The 18,992-nt window shown below is 39.1% G+C and overlaps 2 protein-coding genes across 3 annotated transcripts; one reads left to right on the forward strand and one right to left on the reverse strand.

The window, feature by feature from the left end:
• The first annotated feature begins 896 nt into the window (after window positions 1-896).
• LOC135462118 (uncharacterized) lies at window positions 897-7,343 on the forward strand. The gene is made up of 7 exons (XM_064739477.1): window positions 897-1,034; window positions 2,466-2,762; window positions 3,004-3,336; window positions 5,362-5,392; window positions 5,838-5,893; window positions 6,861-6,932; window positions 7,194-7,343. Exons 1-7 carry the CDS (start codon window positions 986-988, stop codon window positions 7,328-7,330), a joined length of 975 nt encoding a protein of 324 aa, XP_064595547.1. The 5' UTR covers window positions 897-985; the 3' UTR covers window positions 7,331-7,343.
• Window positions 7,344-7,465: 122 nt separating this feature from the next.
• LOC135475926 (uncharacterized) lies at window positions 7,466-17,862 on the reverse strand. 2 transcript variants are annotated; one of them, XM_064755893.1, is made up of 12 exons: window positions 17,716-17,862; window positions 16,624-16,778; window positions 15,698-15,802; window positions 14,513-14,948; window positions 14,150-14,233; window positions 13,569-13,687; window positions 12,900-13,104; window positions 12,470-12,616; window positions 11,991-12,111; window positions 11,157-11,269; window positions 10,436-10,554; window positions 7,466-9,605 (listed from the first exon to the last, which is right to left on the reverse strand). In XM_064755893.1, exons 4-12 carry the CDS (start codon window positions 14,864-14,866, stop codon window positions 9,572-9,574), a joined length of 1,296 nt encoding a protein of 431 aa, XP_064611963.1. In that variant the 5' UTR covers window positions 14,867-14,948; window positions 15,698-15,802; window positions 16,624-16,778; window positions 17,716-17,862; the 3' UTR covers window positions 7,466-9,571. The 2 variants fall into 2 exon arrangements, with proteins under 2 accessions (XP_064611963.1, XP_064611972.1); XM_064755902.1 differs by lacking the exon at window positions 7,466-9,605 and adding an exon at window positions 10,174-10,247 and having other exon boundaries at window positions 10,422-10,554.
• Window positions 17,863-18,992: the final 1,130 nt, after the last annotated feature.

The following is an 18,992-nucleotide window of genomic DNA, read 5'->3' on the forward strand; positions in this document are numbered from 1 at the left end:
TATGGAGACGTTTACTGACACGCCATATTAGACAGCTTTAACACAGATTATGTGAAGAATATGTAAAGAATAAGCAGTAAGCAGGAATACGTATTAACAGAATTACTGCAAATAAGGCAGATGAAATGTTGAATGCAGTATAACCTGTGCGCACATATGTAGGGATTACGTCTAGCTCGTAAACAAGGGAGACTACTATAGAGCGACCAAAAATTATGAACGATGCTGTTGGTTACTTCCCTTCCAGTAACCTGCGCAAGACGGCTTATGTAAGAATATGTGAGAACATACGTAAGAAGAAGTCAAGAAGTTAATGAGTCTGTAGGTGTAGGCCTACATTTATTATATATTTTTCTCCTGCTGGTAATCTGAAAGGAAACGCTTATTCCTGAATGATATATGGCCCTGTAAGGTACATATAGTGTGTGGTTATAACCATGGTAAGACTGGTCGAGTTTTAAGTCTACAGGATGTACATTTTTTTCTGCAGCCTGAATTTATTTGCGTTCATTTGTGGGTTACAGACACATAAAGCAGTGTTTATTTAAGTTCACGTTGCAATATTCAGATAACCTCGCTGGCAGTGTGGCGTCATCCAATTGCATGCATGGCACTGACCCGCAAAACTTATAATACAAGTGACACAACCAGGGTCTATGACTCAGTGAACCATCTATTAACCGTTAGGCCTATATGTTTTACTTTATACGTTCAGGCTGTGGATACAGATCTTCGTTTATTAACAGAGCGTTTGGAAATCGTAGGTGACATCTTGGATTTTGCCCGTGAGGAGTATGCCATTACTCATTATATATATATATTGTAGCAAGCTGCTAATTGTGTGTTATTCAAGCTCGATAACTCTCAAATGTACGCCCCTGTCAGCCAGCCACGGCTTCGTCGGCAGGATATGACAGTCCTGGCACTGCCAAACGCTGACAAACACCGGAAATGTTGAGATTCTGTTTATACAGGACATGCAGCGATGGCGTGGATCAGAAGAGCTATAGATGGACCATTTAATTCTTTTCTTTGTGCGTATACATGTATATAAATTTTTATGTGTTATAGTTTAGGAAATTATTTTTAAGCACTGTGTGGTGATGCACTTCATTCTCAAGATAAGAACCATTTATGGTTTTAGTTGGGCTTGGGGTTTTCTTCTGACTGTCTAATGAACATTGTGCTATGCACGATACACATATACATTTACCTTCACGAAATAGTGTAGCTATAGACATACTCCTGTTGAAGGCATGTATGTAGTTAAAAGTTGAAACCAGAATAATGAACCTTAATTTATTTTACTATATACATATGATCTACACAAAGATAAGATATATCATATAGTTAAAAAGATTGACATACATGTATACACTGACACTTCTGCTACACTCAGTTACACATTCAAACGTGCATGGAGACCCTCGCTTATAACGCCTATAACATCTCACGAGAAAATGGGCTTGTGAAAGTGGATGATGAATTTGCATGAGTTTCTTCAAAGGGCCGTAAGCTGAGGTCATTTACGGAATTATGTATAACCCATTGCCGAGTTTCGTGGCCGAGTGGTTCAGATACCCGTCTATTAATCGATAGGATATACTGCATCCTAGGCTCGGACCTAGGCAACCTAGGTTCGATCCTAGGCTCGGACAGGGAATTCTTCTCATTTCCCAACTCCACTCTTTGTGTGGCATCAGTAACAATATTTTTTGCTCGACAGCACTATGTACTGTACATGTATCTCCTCGTTTATATTAGGTGATCTTACATGAAGTTTGTTAACAGATCACTATGTAGCCGGCTTCCTCCAGTATGACACCCACACCGACATTGACATATGGCTGTGCGTCACGTGTGGGAAAGTTCGTCAGCTACTTGCCTAAAACCGATGTCCTTCGCCATATAGGCCTACACGTAGGCCTAAAACCGACAAAAGTTTTACAAGTGAAATATATTTGAGTACACCGAATGGATAAATAAATGAAATTGTAACGCGAGGCTTGCGCTTAATTATTGATTCCGACTAAATCAATGAAAAATCCGGTCACTAACAGTTTCGAGTTCAGCTCTAGCCTGTTCCGCCGTCGCTTTTATATGAATACCTGTAATGAGATTTGTCATAAATCTGACGAACTAGGGTAGTTTGCTTCAAAAACTGCTTTCCTCCACCAGTGACCAACCTGACCGTCGCCGTGGAAGTGATGCAAAAATAATGAGTTTAACGTTACAGGCCGATCAATTGAAATAAATTAATTTAATAAATATTTATTAATAATTTATTCTCACTCCACCCCACCCCACCCCCCACCACCACCACCACGTTCTATCCTCCAGGTCTTTGCTCGGCTTCCTCCCACCATAATGCTGGCCACCGTCGTATAAGTGAAATATCCTTGAGCACGATGTAACGAAAGCCCACAGAAGCAAGTAAATAAATAAATATTCATCATTCTAACCAGGCATTTTACTATGGGCCGTACCAGAGTGTTGTGGAGCAATTATACGAGGACACGAGGGTGGTAGTCTTATTTTACCATGCCGGTCACTGGACAAAGTAGGTGTTTGGACTAAAGCCAACTGGACCATCCTTGGGGTGTTTAATACCATCAACATCCCAGAATCCCCCTGGAAGGGCGTGGTCAGCGTCGCTGGATCTGTCAACCTCAGAATTCAAGCCCTTGAACCGGCGAGAGACAATGGGGAGTTTGTGTGTACGACAGATATAGGCAAACAAATAGTTACAGTTCAAGTTGATCGTAAGTAGTTCGTATCCATCATGATGTCATTTAAGTAAAATATTACTGAATATGGCATGAAAACAATAATACAACAATAAATGTACATGTATCATAAACTACTGCACGGTATACAAAACGTAACATATGATATAAATGCCTTTTCTCAAAAACACATGCAAATTCTAAATAATATAAAATAATTTATTTGCCAAAAAACAAAAAATGAATGAACACAACTGTATAAATTTTCCTGTTTCAGGCAGACCTACTCCTGGGCAGACGCGTGTGCAGAAAAATGGTAAGAACAGACCATTTATCCCACCTAACAGGGATTCTGATTGGTCATTGCCACCAGATCAGGAGCCCGACGGATCAGGGTCAGCAACGTCGCCACTTGCTGCTCAGCCTACAGCTTCAACGTCGCCACCTGCTGGCCAGCCCACAGCTTCACCGTCGCCTGCTACTGAAAACAGCACCCCCATTTCACCCACTACTACTACATCAGTGCTGATCGTTCTCGGGGTTACACTTGGGGTGTTCTGTGTCACTGTGTTATTTGTGATTGGGGTCGTGAGGTGCTGCTACCGTCACCGTGAGTAATGAAATGGACTATTATAGAAACATATAAAAAAAAAAGTGCCACTACATCCATGTAAGAGGAAGCTTATAGTCGTTAAAGGGACACAGAATCAACGCTGATTGGCTGATCGTGGAGAAAAGATTGACTGGTTAAAGTTTAAAGCCTTTGTCATGCTTGAATAAATGCACCACACTCAAAGTTCAGCTTATCCCAATCATAGTCTGGACACCACCAGCGAATCAGTGATGAGTATGTATCCCTTTATATGGCTCGATGATATGATACTTGACTCCAACAATGAGGTCACGAGGGCAGTTTAACCTCTATATTGAATAGTCCTCTCCTCATTACAGTCTCTCCCGTTTAAAACGTACGTTTTTAGGAGTACGTTAGGTTAGGTGGGACATCAGAAAATGGCTAATGGCAAGTTTCGTTGTTAAAGCGGTATAGGCTATAGTTTCGACGCGTAGATAAACTGGTTGAAGACCCAGCTTTGAGACAGATTTTAATTTTACAACCTTATTTTGAAAATCACTGGATAATCGTTATGTAGGTTTTTAATTCATTCGGCGAACTCTTAAGACGAAAAACACCGACTTCATACATATAAGATATCTGGACATTTAGTAGCCTACCGGTATGTCGAAACGTGCAGCTCAGAAGAGATTGGTATTGTCATTGTGACTTGTGAGATTTGCAAACGTAAATCAATTACAAAATGACACATTTTGATCAAACGATTACACAGATGACCAAACATCAATGTAACCTGTGACTTCTCATCAGGATTCTTCTCATTATGTGGAGGAATAAGTGTTTGATGCATTCAGGCTGTTCTAATCAACAACAATGGTCGATTCATACAGAACTATTACTACAATGACGGGGCTTAAGATTTGTGGCCCCAACATAAACAATTCCTCACAGCTTTAAAAACTAAACTTGCATTTTCGGTGCACAATGCATAGTTCTCAGAGTTTGGTTAACAATTCCAGCGTCTACAAGGTCATAAATCAATATTCTTCTTTGAGCAGTGTAACGCGGACACACGAGTAAAACATGATGAATGGTCTCATTAGCCTGGCAAACATTACAAAGATCTGAACAGCTTACCTTGCATTTTTTTCAGTACATGTAGCTATTTACTGGGAGGCCAAGCAGAATCACAGAGATAGTTCTAGGCAAAACATATCCACGGATCCAATTAGTTTACAAATTGATCTTAAGTTACACAAAATCTAACTGCACACAAAATGGAATGGAAAATAAGTGCATATGGACAGACAATGAAGCCGTTTCTCAGATGAATAGGTCTGATTCTATAATCATCTCGCGTTTGTTCCGCAAGGAATTCATTAAATGCACATCATGTTCATCGTGCTGATTTTCGGGCACACTCAGCGTAACCTGTAAGTTTCCTGATTCTTCTCTAATAAGAAAAAAAAAGTTTTCAAGATATCAATTAATTACAGAAAGCCGGATGCCTGAACCCACGGACCCATAGGAAAGGCAATCGGCATTTCCCCGTCCTCGTTTTTTTCACTTACACGACAACCACCTGTAAGATATAGGTGTTTTTAAGGATCGGAGAATCAGAGTTCTCCCATGCAATAGGCTATATATCATACTGGTGGTAGGCGAGTGGATCTCAGCCAACTTCATGCAAGACAAACACATACAGAACACCGTTAATCACGTATCGATACAAACTAAGGCCCCGATAACAACGAAAGTAGGTAAATATAGAAAATTTCCTGTTCCAGAATGAGATTGTAGCCACGTCTTGTTTGACCTAATGATTGAAATGAAAGCATCTAAACTATATTTCACAACGGACCGTCCTCTTCGAAACATATACAGGTCCCTGTAAGACAGTTTAGTTCCATCATTTCAGGTGACACGACCTCTCATTTTTTATATTCCTGATGTTGTTTTGTGGTGAGACGTACGTACACTGAACAATATTCTGGCGCCGTTTGGCACCAAATAAGTGATACATATACGTATAGACAGTTAATGAAGCCATTCGCATTTCAGGGTCACACAGGAATAGGCAAAAGATGAAAAGGTAGGTAAATAAACCTTTTGCCGCCAAATGCTTTAATACTCATTTCATACTTTCAGTGCATGCCATCCCTGGTTATTCCAAAATAGATGTAACACAAGACCCATACCCCAAAAGCTGGCAAGAAAATGGAGACAGCCAGTGGTACAAATGCACATATAGTGTGCTACGCTGGCATAGACACATGGTTACGCCGCTGGATCGCAGCGGCCATAAGGCCTTTGACCAATGAGATTGCGAGTTCGAATCTAGCTATCGCATATTCTGTCGCGGTTTTAAGTCAAGAGTGTTTCAGGTACCAGGTGAAGGTCGATGGTTTACTTACAGGGCCTACGCAGCCTCATCTACCCATAAACCTGACCGCCGTCATGTGAGTTAAATATCAATCAATCAATGAGTCAGTCAATATCAGACTTAACTGTATTCTCTTGTGTTTGTATTTGCACAGACCTGCTCCTGACACAGCGCTCCACGAGGGTAGACAAGTGCACGGGGAAACTGTAGGTACGAACACATGGAAGATTCCTATTCTTTCTTTTTTGTGAGGATAGAAGTTAATTTATTTGTTTATTTGATTGGTGTTTTACGTCGTACTTAAAAATATTTCACTTAAAAAACGACGGCCTGAATTGTGGTGGGAAAAAACCGGGCAGACCATTATGGGGGGTGGGGAGGATAACCGACGACCATCCTCAGGTTGTTGGCAGACCTTCCCACGTACGGCCGAAGAGGAAGCCAGCATGAGCAGGGACTTGAACTCACAGCGACCATTTGGTGAGAGGCTTCTGCGCCACGCTGGCACCCTAACCACGGAGGCCACGGCGTCCCCTCAAAGTTAATTGTATTGTGGTCTTATACCACCAGTATCAATCGCATGAGGTTATCACATTAACTGAGGTTTATTTTATGTACGATATAAGATGTATATATATAATATGTGAATTTTGACGTGGGCCCAATCTTACATATTTTCACGTTTGTTTCAGTGTGGATTTTAGTATCGTACATATCCTATGCAGTTTTGAGTATATGTATTGTTTTACGACAATTTCAGCGTACCGCATGCATATATAATTATGCATGTACAAATAATTGCTATGAAGCGTATTCAGAAATGCCGACTTCAAAAGTGAAACCTCAGGTGCTGGGGTGAAACTAGCGTCAAGAAAATAGCACGTATAAGATCTATCAGTAATATGCCCAATACAAAATATACATATACTAACAAAAAATGATCTCGTAGATGAATACACTGACAAATTACATCGTCGTCGCAACGCCTTTTTGCAGTTGTTGCCTTTATATATAGTAAAGAATACATACGAAAATAATAGTAAAAATTTTATTTTTACAAGTGAGTATTTAAAATAAAAAAATTGCATCACCAATGATACAACGTTTACGATGTACAAGAGGCTTTGTCATGTATCAGTACATTTATAATCATGTGCTGTCCCTTGAAATATTTCAGGACCCTGTTACACTCATTTATGGACAGACAGGGACGGCTACCTGGCACCCGTAAGGTCACCAGGCACTATGGGTAAACCCAGCTTTCTTGTCGAAAATAATTTTTCTACTATTTATTGCATACTGAAGCCAGCCAGAGCGAAAGTATAATTATAGTAAGTAAAAATATATACTCATGCAATACTCATTTATATCCTGTAGACCTATATATGCAGCAAACCATTTTCAAAGATCTCAACAAATGGTGCACATGTTGTCCAGATCGATGATGTATATACCTAAGTGCCATCCATGTACCATATACAAACATATTCAGTTTCTTGACATCTTTCAGCACCAACGTACACCCAGTTACACACTGGTGTCTACCTAACGCCTGTTTCTCCCGCGACAAGGAACGCAGGTGCCCCGCGAGAAGCCGGCACGCGCAGACCCACATCCAGTCGAGTCTATGAGGAGATCATAAATTAGAATATTGGCTTTTCAAGTGACACATGCAGCATTCAGTTATAAATATATGTTTATGAGATGTACATATATATATATATATATATATATATATATATATATATATGGCTCCTTAATCCATGTTTCACATGCAGACTGTTCATTTTCCCGAATTTCACAGAACTGATGTTCTGGCATTTGTAATAAATGACTTAAGTCTTAATAAGGTGTGAAAATGTTATCGAAAAAGCACTAAGGTATTTCATCAACTCAAAACTACGGTGTTACAACATTTATCACCGTAACTTCCTTTATTTGCAATGTAGTTGCTTGACGTTTGTAATTAACAACGTAAATAGACACAAACTTTTGATAGATTAACTCTTTTTTAATCGAAAGTTCAAAAAATGCTTTCATTGTATTATTATTTCCGTTAGTTGAAACCACAATCTATTGTGTGTAGAATCATTAGCCTGTGAATGAATAGCTCCGACAGGTATCCCACCTGTACTTGTACATAACCAAGGTTATTGCCTAGTCCACACGGATCCTTTTGAGAAGATGATATTGTGTACATCGTATATGTCATATCCTGTAGATTTATTGTTACCATGTACACGTACAATGTTTGTAAACCTCAACTGTTGAAATTTATATTATTTTCTATTGAAAGTCCTGAAGACAGTTATTTTCGAGTACCATTATGGAATATTTCACTTATATTGAAGCAATCAGGCATATCAGTGGAAGAAACCACCGCATTTTGCCAGGTAACTAGCAAATCAAATGACTTAAAGCCACAGCCAATCCACCATAAGAGTGTAATATAGGTATTTTTTACCAATAGGGAATAAAGCAATTTATTTTCACTTTTAACACTTTTTTCTTTATTTCAACATTTAAATAATGCAAAATATATAAATAGAATTGTAACCTTATGTATCACAGTTTACATATAAAAAATACTGTATAGTTTTAGAAAAATAAATAACGTTACAAATGTCAACAGTGTTGTAGCAGATTGTTGCAGTCAATATGCCTTTTGCATTTCAAATTTTATACTAGCCGCGACATGTAAACTACAAGAACAAGTTACATTTATTACTTTTCATTAACTGAACTCTTCATATGGTGTTTAATGTCACAGAGCCTCTGCGAAATGCGATGCATGCATATAAAGGAGGCTGCGCCATCTTGATTTCAACAATATGCACGGCACCTTTTTGGCGACAAGATTACTACTACCCTACTTCTGTAGACTTCTATACAGAGGACTGCCACAGTACTCAATACTAGCCTGTCCTAAATCGACCTTGCGACCGGGTGAAACTAGGTTTTTGCCGACTTAACTTTAACCGGGAGTATCTGATCAGGCTCTTGCATTAGTTGACCTACGCAGGCTTGCGATCACTGCTGACTCTGCAGTTGCTAGGAGTTGAACATGTTGCATTTTTCTTTGACTCGAATCATCAAGTTGCCCACGATCGCGAGGTTTTCTCAAACATTTAAACAGACATTTATTGGCATGGGTCATCTTTGTCAAGTTGGGCCCAGATGCTTATATTCAGGATCACAAATCAACCTTCGTCAGGCTTCAAATTTATGAAGCATAAGTCCAGTTATGGGTTGCCAAAATCCGATTGCGCCTACGAAAAAACAGTAGGTCAACCTGACAATAACCCCAGTCCCTGACATAAAGCTGACGGATGAGTAGTCATTCCCAACAGGCACGGTTCAGCCTTGATTCACTACACTACTTCTGTCTTTGATTGGTGTTTTACTCTACACTCAAACACATTCACTTCTAAAATATATAAGGTAGTTGGCTAGTTTGTCGGAGGAGAAAATCATGCAGAGACCAAGAGAACCGACCACACCAGGTATCTAACAAACATCAGAACTAAATTAAAACCTGCCACAATATGTTTTAGTGGTTTACAAGAATAAAACATAGGTATCTGTGGTTGAAACAGGATAATGCTGTGTGTAATTAAGGCATCAAAATGAACAAAACATGGCAAGTGAGCAGTAATGGAGAAGGCTTTTCAACCAATATAAATGTCCATGATTATTGTGAATTTTTTTTAGGAATAATAAAACATCTAGGCCATACACATAGATGTTCTTGTATCAAATATTAAATTTTATCTATATTACAGTCTGATAAATTGGCATAAATTAGCTGAATATACAGGTGTATGTTTGCAAAGATGAATCAGAAACAGTGAGGTAAACTGATGACCACTGGCATCTCTGAATATGGTCTTATTGTGTGCTGGATGAGATGATGGACAAATGCCTGTAAACGAAAGAAAACAGCAATAAAAATTATCAGTTTCCTGTAGATATACACATGTGTGTATAGATGGATTACGTACATGCATTACTAGTTAGGAGGGCCCTGAAGGCTCAATCACAGCAGACACGACTGAAGAATGGAGTTTATCCATTGCAAATCTACACCTAATCACATGACAAACACCCCTGTGCAAAAACTATGAAATGACTTTTGATGAGCTTTCGTCATGATCATCAAACTTTGAAACAAGATGAAAACCTGAGTGACATGAAGTACGTGGCTAACTCCAGCATATGCAATGCATTCGACCACCCACCCAGTCGTTAACAGATTCGTGTGGTAATGATATTCCCCCCTCATACTCACCGGTCACTGACTTGGTGATTTGATGGTTGTGGTAATGAAATTCCCCACTCATACTCACCAGTCAGTGACTTCCTCATCTGATGGCTGTGGTAATGAAATTCCCCGCTCATACTCACCCGTCGGTTACTCGCTGATTAGATGGATGTGGCAATAAAATTCCCCACACGTACTCACCAGTCAGTGACTTGCTGATTTGATGGTAGTGGTAATGAAATTCCCCACTCATACTCACTGGTCAGTGACTTCCCGATTTGGTGGTTGTAGTAATGAAATTACCTGCTCATACTCACTCGTTAGTGACTTGCTGATTTGACAGTTGTGGTAATGAAATTCCCCACTCGTACTCACCAGTCAGTGACTTGCTGATTTGACGGTTGTGGTAATGAAATTCCCCACTCGTACTCACTGGTCAGTGACTTCCCGATTTGGTGGTTGTGGTAATGAAATTACCTGCTCATACTCACTCGTTAGTGACTTGCTGATTTGACGGTTGTGGTAATGAAATTCCCCACTCGTACTCATCAACATCAGCCATGTCTTCATCGAGAGTGGCTGCAAGTTGACCTAGAAACACATCCAGGGCCTGTTGGAAACAGTAGCAAATTTGTTAGAATCACCCTTGACTTCATTCCAATAAAACAGGAAAACAAACATGTATTTACACTTAAGCCAAGAGTAAACCACTTACCTTTCAAACCTAAATGACAAACCTCCCTAGTGGGACACACTCAGATGTACACTGTATACTATATTGGCAAGCGACCTCCAAGGTATCTGAATTACCCAAATGGGGCTATGAGCGCTATTAATCTCTTGCTTATTAAAGCCTCAAGAACAGTAACGTCAGGAGAATTGTGGATTCCTCGTCCAGGGCTGTGAATGAACTCTACAATATGTCCTAACATGCATAATACACCACTCAGCCACAAACTGCCCCTCTGGCTCAATAATGTCCTTGACACTAATGACCCTACTGCATGGAAAAAACATTGTGCATGTTTCTTAGACAAAAACTTCATATAAGGTATGGCAGACAGACTGCATTAATTATCTACTAGTACATCACTTATTCAGTCACAGAATTCTGTAAAAATATATGAATAATTACTGTGTGATTTGTTGAATTCTTCCATAACAGTTCTATATGCAAACAACCCAACACACAAACACACACCAAATTACATACACGCCAGTCACTGCCTTCTCATGAAGCCGTCGAAGAGGAACATTGTCCAGGGTTTTGGAACGATCTTTCTGAACATGGAAATACTGCTCCATTATAAGAGAGAGCATCATGCCTGTAACAATTACGGTGTAATCAAGAAAACGCACTAAACACGCTGACTATCGAAAATCATATCAATATTACACACAAAGTGATAACTGCAAAAAAATAGCATGCAATGTCCTTACAGCCCTCAACATTACATCACAGTTCAGTAGCAGTATTGAGTGGATAATCAGGTGCAAATGTAGAATAAGTTTAGCAATGTCTTAAATACTTCAAGGTTAAATACACTCTAAGAGATGTTATACAAGGAAATGAATAACCATTCTGGCCATGATGACCTTTAAAAGTTGGTTGATGTGGTCAGAATTTGATACAGGTCTTCCACATGACATGATACACACATGGTTTAAGCATGGCTTAAATATGATTGAAGACTTGAACAATGCATTTCACAAGCCTCACAAAAAATAGCCCAATGAACGACTACGAAGAAATAAGCCAAGGGCACTGAAAATGATCTGGGTTCTACTTCATGACCAAATGGATATGTGCGATAAGTTTGGTTTTAACTTGGCTTTCAGAGTTTGAAGAGATATCATGCATACAAATAACTGAACAGGAATATGGGTAGGTGTAACCCAGGTGTAAGAGTCATGTAAAATCTTGGGGTCTAAAGGAAGGCAGTAGGGTCCATTCCATTTTTAGGCTGCATCCCAGTTCACAAAGTTCATTACAAATTGTCAGCTACAGACAGATATGAAGGTCAACGCCATGTTTACAATACATACTATCCATGGCTCTGTTGGCAAAGTCTGACTGTGACCAGATAGTGCCCTGTCTGGAGATCAACGCCAGTAAATAGTCCAGACACACCGAGTCTATCACCTTCTCCTGGCCATACTTAGATACCTGAAATATAATAAATTCACACACTCAGCATGTATAAATGTACATACACTGTCTGTTTGGCATATTTGGGGTTACATGTATGCCTTCAAGATAAAACATAAAAACCTCAACATTACCAGACCACGATCCCATTAACATAAAGTGAGAATTTTTCTTAATTATATTACTTGTATGTAGGCATGTCAGAGATAGTGATGACCTGTACGCAGAAAAATACAAAGAGTTCTGACTTACACAACTTTTTTCATTTCCACGAATCAATAAACTTTTTTGCACATACATGTATGATAAACATGCCAATGTACCTCTTAATAACCCACTCCTGAACAAACGCACTGCACTTTTATAACAAACCAACCTCCTTCAGTTCTTTGCGTCTGATTTTATTATCCAGCTCCTGTAGAACTTCATCAGCAACCAGTTTACTCTCCTGACTGACTTCTGACTCAATGACCTGATCTTCAATAAACCCCTCCAACAGCAGTTCAAATGTCACTTCTTCTATCTGCAGCGAACAATTAAAATAAGGTCTACTGAAGTAAATCCCTAGATATTTTGGGGTGACAGTTACACTCTACATTGTCAATATTTCCTTTTAAACTTCACTCTTTTAAAGTTTAATAGGTGATCAATAAATTTATATCTTAAAAATGAGTTATATTTCTTGACAAATTATAATTATCATTAACCAAAACATTCTTTTGATCCTCAAACCCAACCTTACAATGCCTAGATGTATATACATGTATAAACAGAATAAACATCGAGAAAACGCCCAATATCCTAACCAGATCTGGAACAGTGTGCTCAATCTCTGCCCAGACAAGGTCATCAATAACATCACATGACCCTGAGAAAATAAGAGCATCCTCAGTGAGGTCCTGAAGGGTTTCCTTGACGACCACCTGCAGAGCAGACTCAACTCCATCATTCATCAACTGGGTGAGGAAATCTTCCAAGGGGTCATGAGAAGTCAACTTCACATCCAGATAACTAAAACACAACATTAGAAATGTCAACTTTACATCCAGATTTTCTGAACCGCAACATGTAAAATGTGGCGGAACCACAATATGGAGAGGTTGTTTATTTAAAATGGAAATCAAAGGAGTTAGAAAACTTCATGATGAAATTTTCACATACAGCTGATGTTTGGACAGAATGAGGAGCACTCATGACTATATGATGACTTAATACTCATTATGTTTTTTAATATGTATGCATACTTGGGGTTTTCCGTTGTACTTTTAATTTTTCAGTCATATGATGACCACGACTCATTAGGTGTGTGTACATACACTCCGTCTTCTAGCGGCAGGGCGAGTTCATATCGCCAAAGTTCTGCCCCCACTGAGTATCATGCCAAGGACATGCAATACCTAACATAGCGACATTACAGGAAATCAATTCAAAGAATAGAGAAAGAAAAGCTACAAGGGAATCCACATTATACATACTCATCGACCAGCTCATTGGTTGTCTCTCTGATGAGCTCCCTGACCAACATCTCCACACCTGTAGACAATAGTTCACCACATACCTGCTCCGAGGCCTCAAGGGCAGATTTACCCAAGACCTGCATGAAGAATAATATCATAATAAGACTTCACAATTCCTGCTGATCTGCAGCAATGATGGCTGAAAACCAAACCCAGTAAAGTTACACAAGAAATACGATCAGTTATAGTATTTAATTCTTATTAATATAGTCATACTGATGAATACATTCTTATTAATATAGTCATCCTGACAGACGCATGTCAAAAGTTTAAAATGAGGGTTATAAATTAGACTAGTGCCATTTACATTTATCTGTGGTGAAGGCTTGAAATACATTTGTCATTTGGTCTGACATGACACTTTCTGAAAGCAGACAGTCGTGGCTTTCCTGGTATCCTCCCACCATAGTGCTGGCCGCCATCATACAAGTGAAATATTTTTCAGTACAGAGTAAAAACATCAATCAAACAGCTGATTAGAGAATCGTCATCACAATCTCATCTTATGCTCCATTACCTGAAGCATTCCATGTACATACCAGACTCTGAGAATTGCCATCTATGTCAGACAAGGCTGACCTTGGCTCAAACGACCGTACAGAAGATTTGTTAGGATAAATATACTGTAACAAAAAACAATGACTTTATGTACAAACTTGTTTACTATCATCACTATCACATACCCATATTCATCAATTCAGATTTAATGCATATATGAAAACAAAATCAAGACTTCATAGTACACTACACGCTCAAAACTAAATCATAAAAGAAGAATGAATTAATGAATGGTTATCGTTTTAAGCAACAGCATCAATATTTCAGCCTTATTAAAGGCGCTGACAAAGAGATGGTTGGGATTTAAGTTACACAGAGAAAGAACCATCACACTCATTACCAACCTTATATCTCTTCAGGATTGGGTTTCTGTTCTCATCAAAAGGGTCATCCCTCGGCCCATGTAAGGAAGACATTGATCCTGAGACACGCGGACCAGCACCTGGGTTAGTGTATAAGCTCTGATAGGCAGGATGAAGCTGGCTGTACTTCATACGCTGAGTGTCTACAGGTTTATCATATCGTTGCACTGCGTCAAATCTGACCACTTTCTTTTTTTTTCTCGGCATTCTTGTGTTGCTTCTGTCTACACGTCCATGCTTTATGTTGGGTGTTTCAGCTGATAAAGGGTAGAAGACATATGGTTGGCCAGGCATGCCAGGGTAGACAACTGCGGGTTGCGCTGGGTACACAGGCATTGCAAATGGCAGCACCTGAGGAGTATAACCTGCATCCTCTTCACTCTCTGATTCCTCTCCCCAACTGTCACTGTCACCATTGCTAAACAAAATATATACATCATCTCATCAAAAAAAAATGAACATATGAATTTATTCCAAAACCTTTCAGCAAAATTTTGTACTTTACGTTACATAAAAATAACTGACCTGCCTGACAGCTGAATATACTTGTACTCCACAAATTTTCAAAATGTGACAATACCTTTGAACATGCTTATTATCTTGGGGAAACAAGCACAAGTAAATGTTTTGCGACATCCCCAAAAATGACACTGTCTGATAGATAGTCCTGGATACTGCTTACAAAGTAAAATGTATGCTTAGGTTATCTTTTCCACCTCACTTCACTACAGGATTGAACAACAGTAACTCCAAAATTAAGATCATGTTCATGGGAGATAAAAAAAATAATTTTCATATTTGGGGCATATTTTACGTCTCAAAATTACCCATCCAATTTCATGTATATTGTCCGTTGAGGGTTGGAAATATTCAGCAATAAAGTCAGTAGTGAGCTTACTGGCCTTGCATCACCCCTGCCCCTCCATTCAGACTCTTTCTGCCACAAAGTTGTTTTGACAGCATTGTTTTTACCATACATTTCATGTATCTTTTAATATAAAAAAAAATGAGCTGGCATGAATAATATGTAATGTTACATGTTACTTATTAATGAAGTAATTTATCAATAATTCACCCGGGTTTCCTAAAATTACCCATCAAATTCCATAAAGTTTCGAACGCTGTTTTAAGGTACGTATCAGATGTATTAAAACCAATGCAACTTACTTCACAAATGCTTCTTTAGGGTGTACTGGTGGCACGATGTTGTATTTATTCCCTCGCAGGCTACTGTTCAGTCTTAGATGATCATGCTCAGGAGGTGTATCTAACCTATTAACAAGAAGAGGGAAAATTGATTAGAGCGTCCACCTCGGTGTCGGAACCCCCAAGCATCAAACCAAGGTTGGGTCATACCAAAGACCCTCAAAAAGTAGTTCTTTCTGCTGCCTCACTTTGCACTCAGCTCTGAGAGATTAGAACAAGGAAAAATGACTGGTTGGCACTATGTCAGTGAGTATAATGTGACTGTGTGGGATGTCATGTCTGGTGTCTGCGGCATGATACTTACGTCGGCAGCACTTTGGGGGTATTGACTCACCCTGCCACAAGGAGACACAATGTATGTACCCCAATTTTATGTACATACATAAAAAGTCAAATGACTAAAATAGTAAGGGAAACTCATTAAAGTGAAGAGGCTTTTAGTATAAATGGCTTCAAGATGCAAAAAAGAAAAGAGAAGAAAAGTCTTGCACAACTTACACAGTCCTCATAAAAGCTTTGTTTAAAATGTTTAAAACAATGAAGAACACCATTAACATGTGACTTTGTAAACCAGTCTGCATTTTGATGAACATGTTTGTGTTTAAACTGCTCATCAAGAACACACTCAAAGATCAAAACACACCCAAAGCTCATCAAAAACACAATCATTCATCAAGTCATCTAAACACAATGTCTACACATCAAAATATCCACTCAATATGAAAATGCTCATCTAAACACAATGATGGTTCATCTAAACACAATGATCTATACACTACAACTGGTCATCCAGACATGATGATGGTTCATCAAAACACAGTGACTGCTCATGAAAACTGAATCATATGACCACAAAGCCTAACTCTCTGTTTACTCTGTGTACATACCTGGGTAGATATGGTGGTGTGTAACTATTTGTTTTCCGTTGATTCTTCCCTGAACCACTGCTATTGTGTAACTGATACCTTCTTGAACCAGCTATAGACGGACTGTTGGATTAGTTCTGCGACCACCCTTGAGCTTTCCACGTATGTTCTTGAGTCTAAAAAGATTGAAGACAAGTACAATGTATGAAGAAGAATGCAATCATACAATTGCACAGCTGATAAAATGCATCCATAAGGATACCTTGATACATTCAAAAAGCTCTGCTGATGCCTGAATGTGACCTACAGATGCCTCTATAAAAGGATACATAGTATTTTGACCAAAACTTTCATAAAACATTTTGGAGTTAAAAGATATCATTCCTACCTTCCAAACAAACCTGATTTAGAAACCCCTTTCTCAGCGGAGGATCTGGCAAAATGACTGACTTAGTCATAAACATTATTTCAGGACAAATGCAATTGCTTTTTACATTCTGTATCAGTGGCAGTTATATCATCATTGTAGCATATACTTTCATATTTATTTATTTTATTGATTTGAATTTTTCCCCCTTACTCAAGACACATTTTTATGACAAATATTTTAAATAATGTTCCGTACATGTGTTGGTAATCACAACAGGTACTGTTCAACAGGTCAACTTTGTTTGATGAGACAATATCAACATACAGACAAAATAAACCACCTGTGCTCAAAATGCATAAATCAGTAAATACTAAATGAAAATGACTAACTCAATTCTTATTGATTTTCTTGATGATTAATTTGCTTCATCTGACATGTCCAAGTATATTGGCACTGTCTTTAATTTTACAAAGCTAATAAAAACGTGTTGGCTGGATTTATTCTACAGGCACATGGAGGTAGACCCCCTGCTCCATGACGCCATAGTCACACCGGAAAGCCAGACAGCGTACCTTGAATAACTATTGTTTTACTCACAAATTTCTTAACTTCCCCACTCTGGCAGGTTAACTGCACCTGCTATACGAGGCAGTGAGCTTGATTAGGCCGGCAGTAAAATAAGGTAACAACAACAACATCGTTATAAATTATTGAACATGTGGAAACTTCTTCACAAGACTTACGATTCCTGATGCTGGCTCCATACTGTTTCTTTCGATGGTGACAAGGACATAGTTACCTACTCATGAGGCAAATGACACCACCAAATATCACCATTTCCTTGTGGCGTTTTCTAAAATGTTCATTCTCAGTCACGCCATTTGTAAACTGTTCCGTTGCTGTCGAAAAGCGCTGAAGAGAATCAGGGGCGATAACTCCACTTAAACCTTTAGTCAAAATGTTGTAACATGTATGTCCTCACCGTTAAGTTGGTATAACGCTAAATTCGTTCCTAAAAAAGGCAAGTTATAGACAGGGTTTCTTCTGACGATAAGACTGTGATGTATGGAAGTAGATGTTCACTAGTTATTCCTCGTTAGGCAAGCAGCGGATAGATACAAGGGCCTTTCGAAAATCCCTTGCCCTACGCTGCATATTGTGGATCCAGTACCTCAAAATCTCGCGATCTCATGTTACGTAGACTTATAGCGCATGTAGTAACCTCTGTCATACATAGCTTGACGTATAAGTTGGCTCAGATAGTTAAAGTGCTTTCTTGCTGTCACTGTCAGGCCCTTGACCAATGAGGTCAATCGCGTGGTTATTTGCATAGATTGTTCTGATGCCAGAGGAAAACCACGGACCACGGACTAAGGCAAGCCACTGACAATCGGCCCCATGCCCAGACTTTGCCTTGCCTCAGCTGAATTTTAGGTATATGGTACATTTATTTAACCGTGACCAAGCCTCAATATTTAACCCAGGGAACTCTACCTCAACTGTGAGCCAGTCAGCGTTGATTCTGTGTTCATTCAAAGAGTACAAAGCCGAGAAAAGATTAATAGTGGGGGATCGCGTGGGGGTGGAAGGGCAGTAGTTTAACAGCCTGTCCGAACACGTTAGTTGAGGCTCCAGGGGCAGCGTAGGCCCCGGAAGCGCCACGATTTAGATTGTTGTATGTTCGAGTTTTCAATCATTCAAAGTAAAGTGGTGCTCCGAGACACAGGGTATAAAAGAGTTCGGAGCCGAAAAGTGAAAAAAAAAAATTTTAAAACCCTCAAAGCCTGCATATTCTCCGAGTTTAGGAGTCGGGCCCCGACTTTTAAATGGCGGCCTCAGGTCTTTGCTGAAATTTTTTCACTATATTAAAGCCTTCGTAAAAGAGCATTATCTGATCGACAGATAATAAAGAATTTCAAAATTCTTAATATAATTTTGAATCCTGTCTGATTTCACGTTATTTATGAAAGGGAACAGAGAATATACTTTAAAAATGTAGGCCTATTAAGCCAGACGCATT

The sequence above is a fragment of the Liolophura sinensis genome, chromosome 1, assembly GCF_032854445.1.
Source record: "Liolophura sinensis isolate JHLJ2023 chromosome 1, CUHK_Ljap_v2, whole genome shotgun sequence".
Taxonomy (NCBI): Eukaryota; Metazoa; Mollusca; class Polyplacophora; order Chitonida; family Chitonidae; genus Liolophura; species Liolophura sinensis.